The following is a 20,541-nucleotide window of genomic DNA, read 5'->3' on the forward strand; positions in this document are numbered from 1 at the left end:
TTACAGTATTATTTATCTATCCTTGTGTTTACATGCTATCTCTTCAACTGGATTGTAAGTTTAATAATTACTTTCTTTTATTTCTCTCAGCCCCCATAGAACCTAACTACTTTCAAGATGTAGAAACTCTAGACAAAACCCAGACATGCCATGTGCATTCATCTCTGAAGCCTTGCTCATGCCCCAGTCTTTCGAAGCCCTGTCCTTCAACACTCCCCAGACTACGCCATAGCATTCAGTGTCTGCCATATGTAGACCCTAATCACAGACCAGTGCAAGTGCTCATTATCTTTTCATGAAAGGATGAGCCTGGTTTTCCCAGTTAGATTCCCTTGAGAGCTCTATAAGCTTCCCCTCTAATCTCCTTTGCAGCCTGGCCCCCAGCTCTCCACCCCACCAGCTTCTAGCCCAGTGTCTTATACACAGGAGACAGCAAATTGCTTTTTACCAACCACGTCAGATTGCTGAGCAGTAGATCTGACACATGGGCTGGGAATTCAGATCCCAGCTGGGCACCTAACTTGCAGAATACATGGGAGCCACAGCAAGGGGAATTCCCACCCCAAAAAGAACTTGGAAAGACGCAAGATATTACTTTTCATGTTTAATTTTACTACCACTCTATCACACATACATTTAAAAAAATTCTGGGCTTTTTAGTTATTTAGCTACATGTCCTGATTTTTAGTTATTAAACATGAGTGTGTTCCAATGAAGAAAATAACTTTTTAGGTACATTAAAATTACTCCAATCTTATCCTCCACACGTGAACTCTTTTCACTTTTCTATCTTCATGATCCATCTCTGTCCATATAAATTCGTATTCTCCACAGACACAGCATAACGTCGCTAACAGTTTATACTCTACTGTGATTTTCTTTCTTGGTATTGTATCATGAAATTTTTTTTAATATTTCCTCATAGTTATTGGGTCTTTTCAATGGCTACAAAACAGTCTATCTGGTACTCACACCTAAGTTTAAATGGTTTGATCTTACTCCTCATAAATTTGTTCCTCATTTTGTGATTGGTGCTCATAATCAAAGGTGACAACATTATTCTTCGTTATTAGTTACTTACATTTCAAATATACTCACAGGCAGAGCCAAAACTCCATTAGTTAATTAGTCAGGAAGCATTATTAAATTTCCATTAATATGTGTTTGTTGTTCTATGTCTAAGGTGAGGATTAAGTAGACTACTATGCAAACTTTATTCAAAGCAGCCCCTTACATTTCTTTCTACGTGGAAAATAGTAAGTCAGGATCGCAGCATCACGCACAGGCGCGTCTAGGCCGTCAGCGTGCCCTCTAAAACAAGAGCAGCACGCCCCTTGATGTCAACTCGTCCATCAGGACGCAGGGAAATCTGCAATTCTCCTCCCCGGCTGGAACACTGAAAGGCTAAAGAAAACATAAAACGAGTCACAAATTAAGATCATTTTCACCCTTTTTAATTAACAGGGCATAGTGACAGACCACGTATTACAAGCTCTAGAACCCTCCCAGGTCAGTTTAAAGAACACATTCCTTCAAACAAACAAAAACAAAATAAATGAACAAACGAAACACAAATACATAGACACAGAGAACAGAGGGTGGTTGCCAGAGGCGAAGGGTCAGGGAGGGGCGGGGAGATCAAAATGGGTAAAGGGGATCAACTGTACGGTGAAAGATGGAAAATAAATTTTTGGTGGTAAGCACGTTGTAGGGTATATAGAAGCAGGAATACAATGTACACGTGAAACTTATATGATGTTATAAATCAATGTTACCTTAATAAAAATCAATTAATCTTAAAAAATTTTTGAAATAGAATGCATTCCTTCCTCTGTGCATGGTATTGCCCAGCCCACCCCATTCTCCTGAGGACTGAGACCACAGACGCAATTTGATCCACAGAATACACAGCTCTACAGCTTCGCTTCCTGAGCCACTTCCTCTATTACTTCCTGTAATGCCCCAGACATACCCCGCCCATATAGCATCCTCCCTGGCTCTGTCTAGAAGGCAAGCACATGTGAAAAGACAGAGGCAAGGACTAAAAGTCTAAGAAGATAAAGAGGGGTGCTCTTGGCCCTTCTGAAAAGGCCCCACCTTCCGCGGTCTGAATAGGATAAAGGGAGTGCTTTACTCATTGTGGTTTGCAAGCAACCACACTTGTCAGGCAACCATGAGGCACAGCCTCAGGCTTCCTAAGGTCAGAGGAGTAATTAGGCTCACCAAAGAAAGAGAACAGTCACCGTGCTGTTCCCAAATCAGGGTCACAGAGGCTTAACCATCCCACTAAGTAAGAACCTCCATCCTTTAAAGTCAAACTCCTACTTTGATTGTGTAGCCTGTACCACATACAGACTACTAGCGGCATAGTACTAGCTGTGTAAATTCCACTGGCTGCCATTTATTTTCTCTGCCTCAGGCACTATGTAAATCACCAGGAGACTTGGTTCCAAAGCAGTTTGTTTGATTTAATCTCATAACTAGCAGCAGCAGTAAGGAACCTTGGTAATCATCCAGTCTCAACTTGTCACATTATAAATAACCTTTCTGGGTCAAAGTTATACAGCTAGTTAACTTTATTCAACAAACATTTATTGGGTACTTACTGTATTAGAAGTGTGTCCTTGTGTTGGGAGAGACAGAGGTGGAAGATGTTTGGGGTGGAGGATGTTTTGAGTAGAAGGTTCAGGGGGAAGGAATTCGAAACCTCTCATTTTCACGTGGGTGATAGTTAACACTTTATTACATCTTCAAGTGGATAGTACATATGAGAAGAAATACTGGCTTCAAGTTAAGCAAATTTTTTAAAATTTGAAAACAAGCTGTCCTACCATGCATGACTTTCTTCCCCAGTTGCTGGGACCAGTAGCTGCTGAGAACAGTATGTGCAGACCCTTAAAAGAAGTGAAAAGTCATGGTACAATCCCAAAGAAAACAGGGGCAACTCTGTGCTAAGTTCATAAACAATCAACTATCCAGTTTGACTAAACCTTAGATGACGTAGTCATTATGTTGGCCGTGGCCACAGCCAAGTGTGGAATTAGGGATGGAAATAGAAAGGAAGACATAGAATTTACGGATAACTCCTCCAAACGATGTATCTGCTGTGTCTTATACTTTCTGAAGGCTGAATTAAACTGTAGGTTTTAATTCTTGTCTTGTCTACCAGTTCATTGTCAGCCCATGGTAGAATCAAGGTCTTCACATAAATCTGTCTACATCTTTCAAGGGAAAAATATCTCCTTCTTCTTAGGACACACATGAAAGAAAAGGTGGGAACTCTGACAAAAGGCTATATTTCCCACCAAGTCAGCATTCACAGGTTTTCGGTGCCAGAAGAACTTTCTTTTAGTGAGGTATTTTTTCATATGATTGTGCCCTAGGTTTCGATCAGAGAATAGATATTAAAATGAAGAAACAGGGCTTCCCTGGTGGCGCAGTGGTTGAGAGTCTGCCTGCCAATGCAGGGGACACGGGTTCGTGCCCCGGTGCGGGAAGATCCCACATTGCCGCGGAGCGGCTGGGCCCTTGAGCCATGGCCGCTGAGCCTGCGCGTCCGGAGCCTGTGCTCCGCAACGGGAGAGGCCACAACAGTGAGAGGCCCGCGTACCGCAAAAAAATAAATTAATTAATTAAATAAAATAAAATGAAGAAACAAAATGTAAAGTAATAACTGACAGAAAAGTCTTTGGGAGAAAAAAGGATGGTTTGGAAAAGGTCTCTCCTTCAGGAAAACTTACTAATGTTATGGGAGGTCCACATAGGGTGCCCGAGCATCCCAGTATGCCTGAGACTGTCCTGGTTTTAGAACTGAAGATCCTGTATGCTGAGAAGTCCCTCAGTCTCAAGCAAACTGAAATGGTTGGTCATCGCTGCCCTTCCCACTCTAGAAAAGCATCATTACAGGGGGAAAAAACTTGCCCTCTGTGGTAATTAACATCTTTGGGAAGCAGCTGTGCAAGTGTAAGTCCACTCAGAACTTCTTTTCTATTGGGGAGGGTTGAGTTGGACCAACAGTCGCTGGGCATTTTCCTGAGTCTTTAAAAGTGCTTGCTTGCTGAGCTTTGAATTTCACATATTTTGTTCCTCAGAGTAACTAAGTCAAGGCCCTGAAACCATCCCAGCCCCTGCCATCTGACCAGAACAGGAGGCTCACAGTCTCTGCTCAGCCTCCTTTTACCCTGGCCACTATCCCATCCACCAGTCTCCTCCATCCAGCATCCCCCCTTTTGTGGCTCAGGCCATTCTTCTCCAGGAGGATGAAAGTACGAGGCTTCACATTTTTGCCCATCTTTGACTTCATCCCTCTGCTTCTGTCTGGTAGAAGATCCTGAATACCCACGTTCCTGAACCCATCCCACCCACTTTGTGGGCAGGTCAGGGAAATGAGGAAGGGAGGAAAAAACAAAACCACTATGCCTGTCCCAATTTCCCACCAGCAGTCCAGGGCTTGATCCTTCAAAAACCAAATCTTATCTAGATCAATGATCGTGCAGGCTGGTCACTGAAAAGGAAAAAAGGCTTTGGGAATGTAGTGGACATTGGCCACTAGATTTTGCAAATGGCAGCTCTAGAAGTGTTGGTTCAGGGAGCCAGTTTTTTTTTGTTTTCTGTTTTTTTTTTTTGCAGTGTGCGGGCCTCTCACTGTTGTGGCCTCTCCCATTGCGGAGCATAGGCTCTGGACACGCAGGCTCAGCGGCCATGGCTCATGGGCCCAGCCGCTCCACGGCATGTGGAATCTTCCCAGACCGGGGCACGAACCCGTGTCCCCTGCATCGGCAGGCGGACTCTCAACCACTGCGCCACCAGGGAAGCCCTGTTGTTATTATTAAAATACCTAATAGCTATTGGGCACTTACCATGTGCCAGGCACTGTGTTGACCACTTAACATGCGTTGTGTTTACATAACCTATGAGGTATTATCCATATTTTATAGCCAGGGAACAAAAGCTTTAAAAAGTTAAGTCAGGGACTTCCCTGGTGGTCCAGTGGTTCAGACTTCACCTTCCAGTGCAGGGTGTGTGGGTTCAATCCCTGGTCGAGGAGCTAAGATCCCACAGGCCTCGCGGCCAAAAAAAAAAACAAACAAACTCCAAAACATAAAAATCGAAGCAATATTGTAACAAATTCAATAAAGACTTTTTAAAAAATGGTCCACATCAAAAAAAAATCTAAAAAAAAAATGTTAAGTCATTTGCCCAAGGTCAACAGCTAGGAAGCTAAGATGCAAACCCAGCCTGTCTGACCCTAGTTTAACCCTGCTATACTGCCTCCTTAACTCTGTTTTTCACATGAGACTTCAGCGAAGGGGTGGGGGAGGGGTAGGTAGGGAAACAAAGGCAGCTCAAAAACCAAACAACCTGAAAGGTCACGTGGAGGGCACAGCAACAGCTACTTGTTATCCTCCTCCCTCTCCACTGTTCAGCCCTCTTCAGGACTCAAGTCAAAAAGTACCTGTTACAGGGTCTTCGGCCACACCAAACCATGGAGTGAAATATCTGGAGTAAAAGTCAAACGCTTGAGTCTGCCCATCAGGCTCTCCCTTGATGGTGAGAATGAGTCCTTTCACCTTCCCCGTGTTTTCCACTTGCGTCAGATTCTGTGTGTTCACCTTCAGGCTCTCCAGAAATGACCTTGTTCAGAAACAGGGTGGATCAGGACAAAGCCATTCAATAGACTACCCACTGCCCACACTCTGTAAAGCAGGACAGGATGCAGCTTGCCAAATGGCTCACCAGGAGGGGAACAAAACTCTCTGGCTGTGTAAATCATGGTTTGACAGAACATGGCACAGCCAGACCAAGCCAGAGCCATAAATCTGGGTGCTCGGCCATCCCCAGGGTGCTGACGAAGCCAAAAATCTTGTTTACCTGTTGTAAGTATCACTGAGCCGGACCAGGAGCTTTCGGGTATCTGGGGAATAGCGGATGTCCTGAACCAGTGTGTCACCTATGGCAGTCTATGGAGACAGACCAAAACCTCCTCAGGAATTTATGAATTTGACCCATGTTTGGAGAGCAACCTCTCACGAGTGTCTGCTCTGTGCCAGGCACACCCAACATCTCCAATCCCAGGAGTTTCAGGTCAGTTTTGGGACTCAAGGTATTGCTCAAGAAGGCCAGTTTCCTGGCAGCCAGAGACTTTGATGAGGGTTGAGTTTACCCTCTGAGTTTAGCCAGAGATAGGCATTGTTCACACATGTTACTACGCCCCTCAACACACAACTCCTTCAGGTGGGTATTTTCCCCACAGATAAGAAGATTCAGAGAGGCCCAAGGTCACACACACACACACACACACACACACACACACACACACACACACACACCTTGACCCAGGTCTGAGGGGCCCTGGAGTCAAAGCTCTGAATTACTACTGTCTACTATCTGTAGAGGTGCGGGCTTCATGCCTGCCTCTTGGAGTTGTTGTGAGGATTAAGTGAAATAATATGTGGAGTTCCTGCAGCAGTAACTAGAAGCTTCCACATGGGAAGGACTCAGGGCCAGCAGTCTGATTGGAAGTGGGGACTAGGGCACTTGTCTCAAGGCTGCTCTGCTTGGCAAGCTCGCTGTTCTCACGTAGACTGTATGCTACAGATCAAGAACGTAGCAACATTTTCAACATTTTCTAGAGATACCCTGATTCACCCTTTACTGGGCTGCACATAGCCTCACTCATATCCAAGATACTGTATGTGTCTTGTGCCCCCCGAGTCATCCTGTGGCACCACCACCAGCTGCCTTCAGAACAGACAAGAGTTACACAGTAGTTGTCTGGTTGTCACTAGGTGGCTTCAGGTTCTCTAATCTTCTTTAGGGACTGAGGTGTTCTAGGTCTTATCGCCAAGACTCCCTCTGCCGTGGGTGATGCCTGGAATGTCTGCCTCTGTGACCACTGCTGACCAACGTTCCCGACCCCCCCAGAAATGGGAACGCCTACAGCCCGATCCCATCTGCTCTCCGGGGCCTCTCAGTCTCTCTGAAGGGTCATTCTCTGCATGGATTCTTATGTCAATTTGAAAGTTTAATTCTCAGCTGAGAATCTTATTGCCAGTTTCTAGGAACACAAAATGACAATACTCACAATAAATAACCCTTCATCATCCTCATTTTACAAATGCCGACCCTGAGGCTTAGAGAGATCAGGTTAAGCTCTTTCTACCATGAACAAGGTCTAGCACTGTGAATATTTTCCATTTTCTTGCCAATATGTTTAAAGTAGTTCATTTATGAATTCGGCTTGTCTCCCAAAACTCAAGCCATAGGTAGAGCTGAGTGTAAAATCAGAATCCATGATACTTGCTTATACTCTGAAAACTTAAAGCAAAACACTAAAGAGATTATAAATCCTGAGTTGAAAATTCACTGAGAAATACCACAATACGCCATTTTACAGAATCATTTTTTCTCATGGCTGCCCTTGGCCTGGTCCTGACGTGGGGCCTTCCTGCTCTACAAACTAAGCACCTGGCCATCCAGGGCTGCTCTGGCCTTCTGGAATCTCTGGGAGACAACTGTAGTGCTTGCTGCACTGGGTGGCAGTGAGAATTAAATGAGATAATACATTAAAACACTTAGGGCTTCCCTGGTGGCGCAGTGGTTGAGAGTCCGCCTGCCGATGCTGGGGACACGGGTTCGTACCCCGGTCCAGAAAGATCCCACATGCCGCGGAGCGGCTGGGCCCGTGAGCCATGGCCGCTGAGCCTGCGCGTCCGGAGCCTGTGGTCCGCAACGGGAGAGGCCACGGCAGTGAGAGGCCCGCGTACCGAAAAAAAAAACAAAAAAAACAAACAAACAAAAAAAAAACACTTAGTGCGTGGCACTGCACAGGGGAGACTCTCAAAAATGTTCATTGTCATCATCGTCATCATAACCATCATCATCAAGCCCCATTCCCACACAGACTCCTTGAGGAGGCCAGTCTATGTATCTTGTCTTCTCTATCGAGGTTCCCATGCTTTCCTGCTCTCTTCCATCAAAGCACAGCCCTGTCATCTCAGGCGTATTCTCCACTAAAGACATCAGGACTCCGACAGCTGCCAGGCAGTTTCCACTCTTTCCTTTCACTCTCAGCCTGCCACACGGCAGTCTCCCCTCCCCCACCTTTCCATGGAGGCTAATCGGATAATGAAGAGTCAGGGAAAACTGGTCAACCTTCTCACTAAATAGATTCAATATTCTTTTTCTTTTTTTTTTTCTGGCTGTGTCGGGTCTTTGTTGCAGCGCAAGGGCTTCTCTCTAGTTGTGGCTCTCAGGGTCTGTAGTTTGCGCACGACGGCTCTATCGTTGAGGCGCACGGGCTTAGTTGCCCCGAGGCATGTGGGGTCTTTGTTCCCTAACCAGGGATCAAACACCCATCCCCTGCATTGTAAGGTGGATTCTTTACCATTGGACCACCAGGGAAGTCCCTAGATTCAATATTAAAATTCAAATCTCAAATGCACGGTGCAGTATTAAACCAAGCTTAGAATGGAACACTTGTACTGGTAGAAGGCCTATCTGTTGAGATCAAATAGTACCGAATCTTTGTTCAAATGATAACAGATGATCATATCACACGGCTCAGGTTTGATTCTTTTCACCAACCTTTATCAAATCCTCCACTTCATGGAAGTCCTAGATTGGGAAAAAAGACAAAACTACTGTAAAACAGGAAAGCTGTCAGTTTACGGCAATAATTAAAAAGAGCTGGGAATTCCCTGGCGGTCCAGTGGTTAGGACTCCATGCTCTCACTGCCGAGGGCCTGGTTCAATCCCCGGTCAGGGACCTAAGATCCCATAAGCCGTGCAGGGCAGCCAATAGAAAAAAAAAAATTAAAAAGAGCTGACCTGGGGATGGGCTGGATAAAGAGGCAGGTCCAGGACGATACCATCCTCTTCTCTTCTGGCCTTTAGTTCCCCACTCAGAGTGACAAACGTTAGGGTGCTATTCGTGTTTTCTGGCCAAAAAAAGAATTCTATTTTGTCAACTAGAAAACTTTTTGAAAGGAATCAAGAAATAGGAAAATAAACATTGTTATATAGTTGCATGTCTGTTTTGATCACTGTTGTGTAGTCTTAGATTCTCTGGCAGTGTTGTTCTTTCCAGTAAAGGGGTCCCAGGTTTGGGTTACTTGGGTCCTAAGTGGAGAAAACTCTCACTGGATTCTAACTTGAGAACCAAGAACATAACTGATTGGACTTGACATCATGCTGTGCCCTTGAAAAAATTATTTAATCTCCTTAAACCTCAATTTCCTCATTAATAAAATGGGGTAATAATTAAAACTATACTAATTTCATTTTACCAATAAATTGGGGGTAATAATTAAACATAGCTCATAGGGATGCTATAATGTTTTCTAATGCAGATTTTTAACTATCCCCCTATAATACTACAGAGTTATAAACTCTACTAGTTTAAGATAAGCCAAGGGGATGACAAATAGAACATACAGGTCATGTACAACAGTCTGAGATGAACAAACCAAGCTTACCATAAACAAACCAAACTATACATAAAATCTTGATTTAAAGATTAGATCACCAAACCTGATATAATATCCCTTCATGTTACTGATACACCTTGGGCCACTTATCTCAGCGTGGGTAACATTTTTAGTGAAAACAAGGATTTGTGACTTAATTCTTTTCTCTTCCCTAGTATTTCTGTAATACTTAACCATATCTCAAAGGTGAGAAAATTCAGCACCGCTGATTAACTTTCACAGAGTAAAATTTACATTCTGAAACCCAAAGTTTAATTCTTCTCATTATAATTGGTGTAAGACATCATTATTTACCAAGCATTTTCTCATGGAACCTTAGGCCCACCCTGTGGAGGACTATCAGGTCTTTCTTTGGTGCTACCACTTTGCAGTTCAACTTCTCCCTGGGTTCAGTTCTGCTTTCTTTTACTCCCTTAACAATACTGATCTCAAGAACACTGCCCCCAATTCTTCTGGCATGCCAGTGTGTCTCAGAGTCTGCTTTCTGGGCAAACCTGACCTATTAACACCTTCCCTTATCATCCCCACCTAAGTTGCTCCCCCAGAGAACTTCTTTTTCCAACACCCTCCTCCCCAGAGTTACCCCTGTGTCGTATCATCCTGTTTATTTCCTTGTTTAACTTTCTGTTTGTGGTCTACACTTATTCATGGCTGCTTCCATCTCCACTTTTAGGACGTTTCCAGGCATCTCTCTGCCCCATTCCCACAAAGCCCTGATCTTTATCTATTATACTAAGTGTAGCTGAGATGGACACAGGTAGGATTAAGGTGCTGCATCCTCTCTTCACAGGGTAAATGTATACAGCGGGGGCTCATTAATATTTAAAATTCAGAGTAAAAAAGCTCTTATTGTGAAATGAATTTCAATGTGGGTGGGGACATATTCGGGGCAAAGTTATGTCTTTTGGTTCCCCAGTATCATATCATGTTAGACAACTATTCTGCCTTGCAAACTCTGCTCCTGTGTTTGTCAAAGAGACCAGAGAGCTCCTATTTAGAAGAAAATGGCATTCCAGGAAACAATGACCATGGCTTTCCAACATGCATGGTACATACTCTGAAATATCAAAGTGTTATAGAAGCTTGCTGTTTTTGTTTCTGCATAATAAATCGCATGAAATAAACTTTGCAGTGTCTTTATACCAGTCACTTTGGTTCACAGGAAAGAATGTGTGAGAGTTTTTAAAAATATTTGCTATTTGCTAAATGGTAAGTTCATAAAAGAAAATCACGTTACTTATTTTGTGAAACAGCACAGCTGCAGAAGCCAGGGTAGCGTGGCCACAGAGAGGAACCTCACTCACTGGTGTAAACCACCTTAATCCAAAGCAGGAACCTTCAGAGGAGAAAAAACCAAAGAGAGATGAGATCATTCCCATACAAGGGGGTCGTAAACTTTTCATTTTCTTATTCTTTTCTAAATATTTCATTAGCATGATTCATCACTGAAACGTGTTGTGAAAGGAGGAACAAAGTCTAGGCAAGCCTCCTAGGGCCCCCCAGTGCTAGATCTGGAGCTGAAACACTCAAATTCACCAATACCTGCTCCCCCAGATGAAATGAAAACCAGATTAGAAGCTCCCCCGCTCTCTCCTATCTGCATGCAAATAGTAAATGGACATTTCCCTTAACTATCATTCCCCCACTGGAAAAGCAGCTTCTTGTGCCATTCAGGAATGGTTAAAAAAAAAAGCGTATTTACTTTGTGTAAAGTTGTCAGTTGGGTGTAGTTTTTGGATAAAAGCAGTTTCAGAGAGATTCATTTCCTTTGCAATTTTTTGATGCATGTCTTCATCCAATTTCTAAATTAGAAACAAAAGGTTATTGAGACTCCAGAAACAAAAATCTGACTTCCTTGGACAGCAACTGCCACTAGTAAATAACAGTTTATTAATATTAAAAGTTATATGCCTAAAAGGAAATAATCACCAAGGAATTCAAGGCACTTTTATAAAGATGGTTTTTCAGAAATCCATGCATGCAACCATGTGAAGAGCTGTGGAGGTTAAAAGCTAGAACAGATTCTGAAAACCTACCGGCCTGGGCTATCCTTTGTCAGATTATTATCTAGTCTATCTGAGAGCATGTGTTCTCTTCTAAAAATAATTTCTGCAAATGGAAACTCCACAATCTCTCTTTCCTGTTGGATGAAGAGATGTCAGGTGCCCACTCTGAGCAGGCTGGACCACTCTGCCCCCATTTATGCACAGTTCACTCCCTTTCATGAGTCAGGCCTCAGGCCAGAGGTCACCTCCTCCAGAAAGCCTTCCGGACTGCTCTGTCTCTTCCCCAGTGCATAGACCACCTGAAATTACTTGCTATGTCCTTTTAATGTCTGTTCCCCCCACCTCTGACTCTGGATCTATGAGAGCACCAACTGTGCTACTTTGCTTTGTCCTGATTTAGAACAATGCTTTTATTCATCCTGGGATGGAAGGAGGTCAATAAATATTTGCTAAGAGAATAATTATCCAGTTAACCTTCATTTTAAAAACCCTCAATATAGATATTTTTATCCACTTACAGATAAACAAATTAAACACAGAAAGTTTATGTAAATCCTAAAAACACAATACGTCTAATAAATGGTAGAGTGATTAAGAATGTGGGCTTTGCAAATGGTAAGAACCAGTGAATCTAGAGGAAAAGTATGTAGATGTTCATTCTTGAAATTTTTCTTAAGTTTTTTAATTTTTCAAAATAAAACAATTTTTTTAAAGTAGGCTTTGGAAACATACATAATTGGATTTGTAACCTGGGTCAGCTCCTAGAAACAGTGCAAGAGTGGGCAAGTCATTTCACCTCCTGGAGCCTCAGCTTCTATGCCTTTAAAGTGGAAATAATAGTACTTAGGTCGAAGGGTTATTGTGAAGACACCTACATACATATACATGCATAAACACACATATATACATTCCTCTTAACTCAAGGGAAAAAATGGGCTGAAGCATGAATTTTCTTTTTGAGAATGAAAAGCAATTTTTTTAATCAACAAAATGATCGCTACTTAGATTTTGAATTCTAAAGAAATCTCAAGACATTAACTATACTCCAATAAAAATTTATTTTAAAAAAAAGAAATCTCAAGACAAATGCATTTTTGCTTTGGCAAAACTTACTATTCTTGAGCTCCTGAAACCCAGAAATAAGAATTATGCTTTATTCTAATAAATTCATAATTCACTTATCTGAGTTATGCAAGTTAAACACCCTTGTCTTTTAGTTGATTCAAATTCTTTTGAAACACTTTCCGTATACTCATATAACATTACAGATATGTTTACCTATTAAAGTTTCTGTATTGAAAAAAAAGGCATAAAACAGCAGTTGTGAAAAATCAGTCATGATTTTTAAAATATCAGCTGATGTAAAAATCCTAACAGGGGACTTACTAAGCTTTTCTTAAAGGAGCTCTGTATTAAAAATCTGTAGAGGCTCTGTAGTCCTACAGAAAGAGAAATCACTTAAGAAATAGATACTTATTTTCTGAAAAAAATAACACAACGGGTTTTTCTGTTTGTTTTTTACTTAATGTTTTTCTTTCAAAAGATTTAATCCAATAATGCATATAAGTGCTCATCACAGTGCCTGATGCATAGTAAGTACTTGATAAACGTTACCTTTTTAAGTGGTTCAAAGCCAGTGCTTTAACCTGCCACGCCGCACTGCCTCCCCATAACAAGGAAATTATTATTATCCCTTTAACAGGCTGCAGGCAAGAAAACCGATGTCTATCAGATAAAATGGACTCCTGCAAGCAGAATCAATCACTGAGTGCCACGCTAGGCCACCAGCATCAGCACCATTCCCAAGGGAATGTGTTAGAAATGGAGAGTCTCAGGCCCTGCCCCAGACCTTCTGGATCAGAATCTCCATCTTAACCAGAAACCAGGTGATCTGTGAGCACATTAAAGTCTGGGGAGCCCTGGTGTGTAAGGTATGGTCCTCTGGTCAAGGGCCTGAGCCTCTCAGTTGAGAAGTCAAGATAGATACAGAAATCAGCAATGGATTTTGACATTAAATACTCTAGGACTTTAAAGGTGAGGACTTGATGTGGACCTAGAAAAAGGGAAGATTTTGTTGAGTTGAACAGGAAAATGTGGGCAAAAAGCTTTGTATTGGGGACGCTTCTTGGGCAAATCACTTGACCTCACTTCTTTCTCCTTCTGTTAAATCTTTGACACTCTAGGATTCTGTAAGCTAAGGTAAGGAGAATTAGGATGGTAGGAATGAAGTGGAATGAGCACATGTCACACCTCTGGGCACCTGTGGGCCTGGGGAGTGAGAAGTCCCACCTGAGTAGAGGAGGGGGTTGGGTGCTGCTGAGGCCAACAAGGCAACAATGTTCAGAAGTGAACTCAAGCGCTTCGCAGTGGCCTGTTGAATGTTCTCCATGGAAACTGGCCCACCTGCCCGTGCATGTAACACCTGAGAGAAACTCAGAGCCATTTAATTCCCCAGTGCTGAGTCTGCAGTCACAGGCCTCAAAGGTGATTGAAGGGTTAATGAAAAAAAGCCTGGATTTGCCTCCTTGACTAAAGGAACCTGCTGTGCCTGCCAGTCCCTCCTGTATCTGATCTGGCCAAACTCCCTATCCTTGTCCTTCCTTTCTTTGCCTATTGCTTCCCGTGATCTTTAGGACCAGAGCCTCTAAAAGTATTAAAGCATTTCGCATTGTAGCCAAGCTCACCATCTATTGGTAATAGATTCCTTTGCAAATGGGCTTTTTTGCACATCAGCTAAAACACACACTTCACAGACCATCAACTCTTTAATCTTCTCTGCTTTGGTATATTTCACCAATTACAATTTGAATTTCTATAAGTGCAATTTCTGCCCCAGAACACTGAAAATGCACCTGCTATTTGCCTGAGGGGCCAGAGACAATGTAGAAAGTATGATAGTAGCAGCCCTCAATGTGCACCACATGTGGCTGAATTTCTACACTGGAACCAAAGATCAAAATAATGGTGAATCATGAGAAGATTAATATTGCTTCAACTTGGAGAGCTTTAGGAAAAAAAGAATGAGACTACATTCATTCAAAATACTGAATTTTGGTTCCAATAATGTTTCCATTTTACACTACAAGCTTATTTTTAAACGTAACATAATAGTTTCAAACCAAACCGATAACTGTTAGTTCTCTTGCTTTAGTATCCATTTCCTTTTGCCAATTTCACATGAGTCAAGCTTCCAGCAGCAAAATTAGAGCCATGTTTGTTTTTCTGCCTTCCAATGTACTGCGTTGGGACACTGAGGTTCCATCACTATATGGCCCACAAAAGATTAATGATCAGAAAATCAGAGTAAAGTTTTAAAATACTCCCACCTTGTGACAGTTTAGAAATATGACAGCCTAAACAGGACAGTCCTGCTCTGTTCCTTTGTCCCTCTGCTTTCCTTCCAGCGACGTTAAAGCACTTGGATGTAGAAAGTTCTAAATCATCTAGGAATGGGAGATTCCTTTCGAGGCACTTGGATTTCCGATTATAAAGTTATGCCCATACAATGCAGCACTCAAACTTCAGGCCATCTTCAGTTGCTTCTAATGGATCTTATAGATGCTTAGTGTCTCCAGCTCCATCACAGAACCCAAAGAACATACTCACTTTGCATACCCTGCCCACCCCTCCCTACCAATGAGAACAAAAGATGAATAACTGTTGGCTAACTAGAACTCTTAGAAGGAGATTTTGCCATAGTATCACTGATTATAATATTTTCACTTTCACTCAACAGATATCTATTTAGTGCCTCCCATGTGCTAGGCCTTGTGTGTTGGAACAAGTCAGAAGAGATTAAGATCTCATGGAATGTACAGTAGTGAGAGAGACAGGGATTGAATGAATTACAACAAGAGTGATGCATGTTATCAACTGGGAAAGGGTGCCGTGGGAGCACATAAAAGAGGAAGATATCTTAGTCTAGTATTGAGTACAGTGGGTTAAAAGCATGGGCCCTGCAGTCAGGCAGACCTGGGGTGGGATTCTGAAGTCAGCCATTTAACCTTCTTCTGCCTCCATTTTCTCATCTGTAAAATGGGGATAATAATAATAAGACCTACTCATAGAGTGGTTGTGAGGGTGAAATGAAATAATATATGAAAAGAAATTAGCACAGTATGTATCTGGCTGAACTTGCCTGAAGTCACTGCCCTCAAAGCTGAGAGTTATGTTCTAGAAGCCAGTGAGGATACTTGGGAAGCAGCAATTCCCACATTAACATTTCCTCTTCCTTTGCGTTGCTCTCTTCCCTCAAATACTTGGCAAAGGAAAACACTTCAATGTCCTAGAAGAATCTTCTCTGCACTTTGCATCATTTTTCTGGGCATAAAAATGAGATATGAGGTTGTAACCCTCTAGAAACCCCAGAAGCCTCTGACCCAGTGTGGTCACACTGAGCCAGTGATCCTCTCTCTAAGAAGGGCAGCAAGTTTGGAAATGGCCACTGCACATGAGTTAAAGCATGGATTGAACACAGCATTGCTATACACCTGTTTTTCTTTAAATATATAACCCACCAACCTGTAAAACAGGCTTTTGGTTGTCCCTAAATTTAACCAGAAAAACCAGAACAGCAAGTACTTTAGGAACTAAAACTAAGCATTCGTCTTTAAAAGTGTGAAGCCAGGGACTTCCCTGGCGGTCCAGTGGTTAAGAGGTCACTTTCCAAAGCAGGGGGTGCAGGTTCGATCCCTGGTTGGGGAGCTAAGATTCCCACATGCCTCAGGGCCCGAAAAACCAAAACAAAACAGAAGCAATATTGTAACAGACTCAATAAAAACTTAAAAAAAAAAAGTGTGAAGCTGATCCTCCTTGCTGTCACTGGAAATGATTAGTAGTGTTTAAAAGAATAGAAACACACATATATGAATATTACATTTGATCCTAGCACAGTGTCCAGCTTATGGTAGACAGCCAGTAAAGGCCAGCTGAATCGGGATAAATAAATATACTGGGCACACAACAAAGTTGTTTTTATGGATAATTTAAACAGGAAAACTCCAGAATAAGCCTCTCTTTAGAGAAGGTATCTTCTGAAACAATGGTTTTCAACTGGGGGCTTTCTCTAGTTGCGGCAAGCGGGGGCTGTTCTTCGTTGCGGTGCTCGGGCTTCTCATTGCCGTGGCTTCTCTTGTTGCAGAGCACAGGCTCCAGGTGCACGGGCTTCAGTAGTTGTGGCTCATGGGCTCCAGAGTGCAGGCTCAGTAGTTGTGGCACACGGGCTTAGTTGCTCCGCGGCATGTGGGATCTTCCCAGACCAGGGCTCGAACCTGTGTCCCCTGCATTGGCAGGCGGATTCTTAACCACTGAGCCACCAGGGAAGCACCTATATTAAAACTCTTGACAAGCAGATTTAGTCAATTTCACAAGTCCTTGACGTGAAGCTATGTTTGCCATATTGTTTCTAAACAAAGTTCACATTTTAGAATCCGGCTGTTATTCTCTCACTAATACTCCTAAGCTCTTGTGTTACTTGACAAAGCCTATAAACTTTATTACTTTCTGCACTTTGTGGTTGGAAAATGCCAACTGCAAGGTTGCATGATGAATGCATCATCAAAGTAAGATGAGGACTCTTTGTTTTGTTTTGTTTTATTTATTTACTTATTTTTGGCTGCGTTGGGTCTTCGTTGCTACGGGCGGGCTTTCTCTAGTTGCAGTGAGTGGGGGCTACTCTTCTTTGCGGTGTGTGGGCTTCTTGTGGGGTCTTCTCGTTGCGGAGCATGGGTTCTAGGCGCGGGGGCTTCAGTAGTTGTGGCGTGTGAGCTCAGTAGTTGAGGTAGGTGGGCTCCAGAGCGCAGGCTCAGTAGCTGTGGCGCAGGGGCTTAGTTGCTCCATGGCACGTGGGATCTTCCCGGAGCAGGGCTCAAACCGGTGTCCCCACATTGGCAGGCAGATTCTTAGCCACTGCGCTACCAGGGAAGCCCAAGGTAAGATGAGGACTCTTGATCACCATTTTGCTGCTCCATTTGACGGAGAAAATAAGTATACCAAAGACTCAATTAACAATATTCACCTGTCTCAGTAAAACCTCAGCCATTCTCCATCTTGATTTACACTAGAATCACCCGGGGAGCTTTAAAAAACAGTGCTGCTTGGGTCCCACCCCCAGAGATTCTATTGTGATTGGCTGGGCATAGGAATTTTTAAAGCACCTCAGGTGATTTTAATCTGCAGCCAGCTTGATGTTTGCACTCAAAGGCCCCAACTTAATAAGACTTTTTTTAATGTGTTATTTTTTTATTGGAGTATAACTGCTTTACAATGTTGTGTTAGTTTCTGCTGTACAGTGAAGTGAGCCAGGTATAGGTATACATATATGCCCTCCCCCACCCCACATCCCACCCATCTAGGTCATCACAGAGCACAGAGCTGAGCTCCTTGTGCTATACAGCAGGTTCCCACTAGCTATCTATTTTACTCATGGTAGTGTATTTATGTCACACTTAATCTCCCAGTTCATCCCACCCTCCCCTTCCCCCCACTCCCCACCATGTTCTCTACCTCTGCCTTTCTATTTCTGCCCTTTAAGATCATCAGCTGCTTACTGTGTTCCTGAAGTAATTTTCAGAAAATCTACTCTTGTACTAACTGCTCTGAGTAGAAGCGTACCTTGGCTTGTTTCCTAACACCCAGGTAACAACACAAAGCATCTAAGGTCAAAGAAACTTTGACTATTCTGTTAAAACTTATCCAATCAAAGAGCCATTTTTAAAATGAGACTTTCAGTAAGCTGAGTTCTCTCTATGTTAGAGCTTAATTCCTTCTATCTACTACATTACTTAAGTCCTTGCAAAATGTCTCATCTTTGGTCCTGAAAAGAATTTCTAATTGTCTGAACTATAGGTAAGGTTAAAAATATCCAGCTAGAATCTTTTAAGCTAAATGTAGTATCAGCCATGTCCAGTCACATAAAACTCATCTAATTTCATTCTCCTCCCCATTTGGTGCTAACTAAATGAAAACACAGAGGCTACAAGGAGCTCGAGCTCTTTTTTGGGGGGGCGGGGGCGGGGGTCTCAACTACCAAACCACCAGGGAAATCCCCCACACACTTTTTTTTTAATTGGCTCTAGTTCTTCTTTACATGAATCTTCATTTCTCTTACACCTGCATCTAGGTGTAAGCAGTCTCATCATAAGATTTGGTCAATATCAACTTGCAGACATGAACATTGCTGATATCATTTGACAAAGAAAACAAACCAGAGAGGTACACAAATAGGTGGGTCTGATTTTTTTTTTTTTTTTTTTAGGAAATACTTGGTTCTACAGGAATCTAGGATTTGAGGCACTGCACTTCAAAACAAAATACTACTTACATTTTCTAGGAGGCAAACAGCAGCAGGATTCCCACGAAATGCTTTTGCTGTGAATGCATCTGCTATGAAAATAGGGAACTTCATTTTCCTTGCAATGTTTCTGCAAGCTCTCAAAATTGCTAGTAGCCTGCTTTCATGCTTGTTGCTGCAAAAAATCAAAAAGTTAATGTTTTACTATCATTTTGCAGGTACAAAGTCAAGCAATTATTCTAACACACCTAATACACATTTAAAGTGATCCTCTGATTTTAAGCCTCTAAATTGAATTTGTTTTAAATTACTGGATTAATATTTTTTCATAGTGTACACATACTTAACAACATAATCATATTCCTAGAGTAGCCAAAACTACATTAGGCTATGCTTTTAATGAAGTGCATGAAATTTTCAAGGGGCATATATGTTGCTTATAGTTTCCCAATGAATATTACTGCCCTTTTAAAATAATGCATTTTTTCTAATTATAAAAGTATGCCCATTATCGCTTCCTTAGTGGCGCTGTGGTTGAGAATCCTCCTGCCAATGCAGGGGACACAGGTTCAAGCCGTGGTCCAGGAAGATCCCACATGCCATGGAGCAACTAAGCCCGTGTGCTACAACTACTGAGCCTGCACTCTGGAGCCCATGAGCCACAACTACTGAAGCCCGTGCACCTGGAGCCTGTGCTCTGCATGAAGAGAAACCCACGCACTGCAAAGAAGAGTAGCCCCCGCTCGCCGCAGCTGGAGAAAGCCCATGCGCAGCAACAAAGACCCAACGCAGCCAAAAATAAATAAATTTATATTTTTTTACAATGCCCATTATAAAAAAAACTTGGAAAATCAAAAAGTGACTCATAACCATGTAAATCAGCAATAACTTTTTTTTTTGGACTTAACATAATCAAAGGAGCCTCATGCTTTAATTTTGTGTTATTTTATAAATCTGCAGATGGAGACTTTTCAACTCATGATATAGATTTGTTAAAATAAAGCTTTTCATTATAAGAATAACACTTTCTCTTTACTGAAAACCTGTAAAATATAGAAAAGCAGGGTGGGGAGGGGATCTCCTGTATTCTCATGCCCTACAGAGAGAAATTCTGTTAAACATTCTCAGTGTTTCCTTTGCTTTACTAGAAAGCAAAGGTTTTGTCATAGGCATGGAGGGATTCTTCCCTCCCAAAGTTATAGAACTTTTAAAATATTCAGCAAATTAGAAGGTGCTTTGTTTAAATCTAAAAGAAATTAACCTATCCTAACATGTATTTCTTGTTCTCAACATTAAGATAAATAACAGTGGGACGCCTTGCTGGCGGCCACACCTGGCACCAGCCCACTAGGCAGCTCCCAGGCCTACAGGTTTCTTTTTCTTTTCTTTGTGTGTAATTTATTATACAAGTGTTTTGCTTAACTTTCTTGCCAAATGCCTACGTTTTTCTGCCTTTTTTTTAGGTATAATTGATGTCTTACTTTCAGGTGTCCAACATACTGATCCGATATTTTTATATATTGGGAAATGATCTACCACAATCATTAACTACCTAGTTAATCCATCACCATACAAAGTTACAAAAAAAGGGTTTTTTTGTGTGTGATGAAATTTTGAAGATCTACTCTCTTAGCAGCTTTCAAATATGCAATACATTATTGCTAACTATAGTCACCATGCTGTACATGACATTCCCGGGACTTATTTATTTTACAACTGTAAGTTTGTACCTTTTGACCCCCTTCAATAACTTCAG

General features: G+C 42.2%; 2 protein-coding genes across 3 annotated transcripts in view; both read right to left on the minus strand.

Annotated features, from left to right (window-relative positions):
• Positions 1 to 591: 591 nt before the first annotated feature.
• Positions 592 to 18,950, minus strand: PBLD (phenazine biosynthesis like protein domain containing). The gene is made up of 9 exons (XM_033407627.2): positions 18,816 to 18,950; positions 11,191 to 11,290; positions 10,726 to 10,824; positions 8,830 to 8,939; positions 8,587 to 8,616; positions 5,872 to 5,960; positions 5,456 to 5,634; positions 2,832 to 2,894; positions 592 to 1,404 (listed from the first exon to the last, which is right to left on the minus strand). The coding sequence occupies exons 1-9, from the start codon at positions 18,897 to 18,899 to the stop codon at positions 1,292 to 1,294; spliced, it is 867 nt and encodes a 288-aa protein (XP_033263518.1). The 5' UTR covers positions 18,900 to 18,950; the 3' UTR covers positions 592 to 1,291.
• The window catches only part of RUFY2 (RUN and FYVE domain containing 2), a 74,891-nt gene continuing 73,167 nt past the window's right edge, over positions 18,818 to 20,541 (minus strand). For both annotated transcript variants that reach the window (XR_007471391.1, XM_049697185.1), the window contains one exon: positions 18,818 to 18,960. Coding sequence is in view for 1 of the 2 variants with exons in the window: in XM_049697185.1 (XP_049553142.1) it covers positions 18,949 to 18,960 (12 nt within the window). In the remaining variant the exon portion in view is untranslated. The remainder of the gene's footprint in view (positions 18,961 to 20,541) is intronic.

This window comes from Orcinus orca, chromosome 14, assembly GCF_937001465.1.
Source record: "Orcinus orca chromosome 14, mOrcOrc1.1, whole genome shotgun sequence".
Taxonomy (NCBI): Eukaryota; Metazoa; Chordata; class Mammalia; order Artiodactyla; family Delphinidae; genus Orcinus; species Orcinus orca.

What these genes read in the sequence shown, in the direction of transcription:
- PBLD (XM_033407627.2), bottom strand. Translation starts at nt 18,899, where the DNA reads ATGAAGTTCCCTATTTTCATAGCAGATGCATTCACAGCAAAAGCATTT. An exon ending in GGCCGAAGACCCTGTAACAG is followed by an intron (nt 2,895 to 5,455) that starts GTACTTTTTGAC and finishes ACTTCTTTTAAG; the next exon opens with GGTCTGCACATACTGTTCTC. An exon ending in GGGGAAGAAAGTCATGCATG is followed by an intron (nt 1,405 to 2,831) that starts GTAGGACAGCTT and finishes TGTTTTCTTTAG; the next exon opens with CCTTTCAGTGTTCCAGCCGG.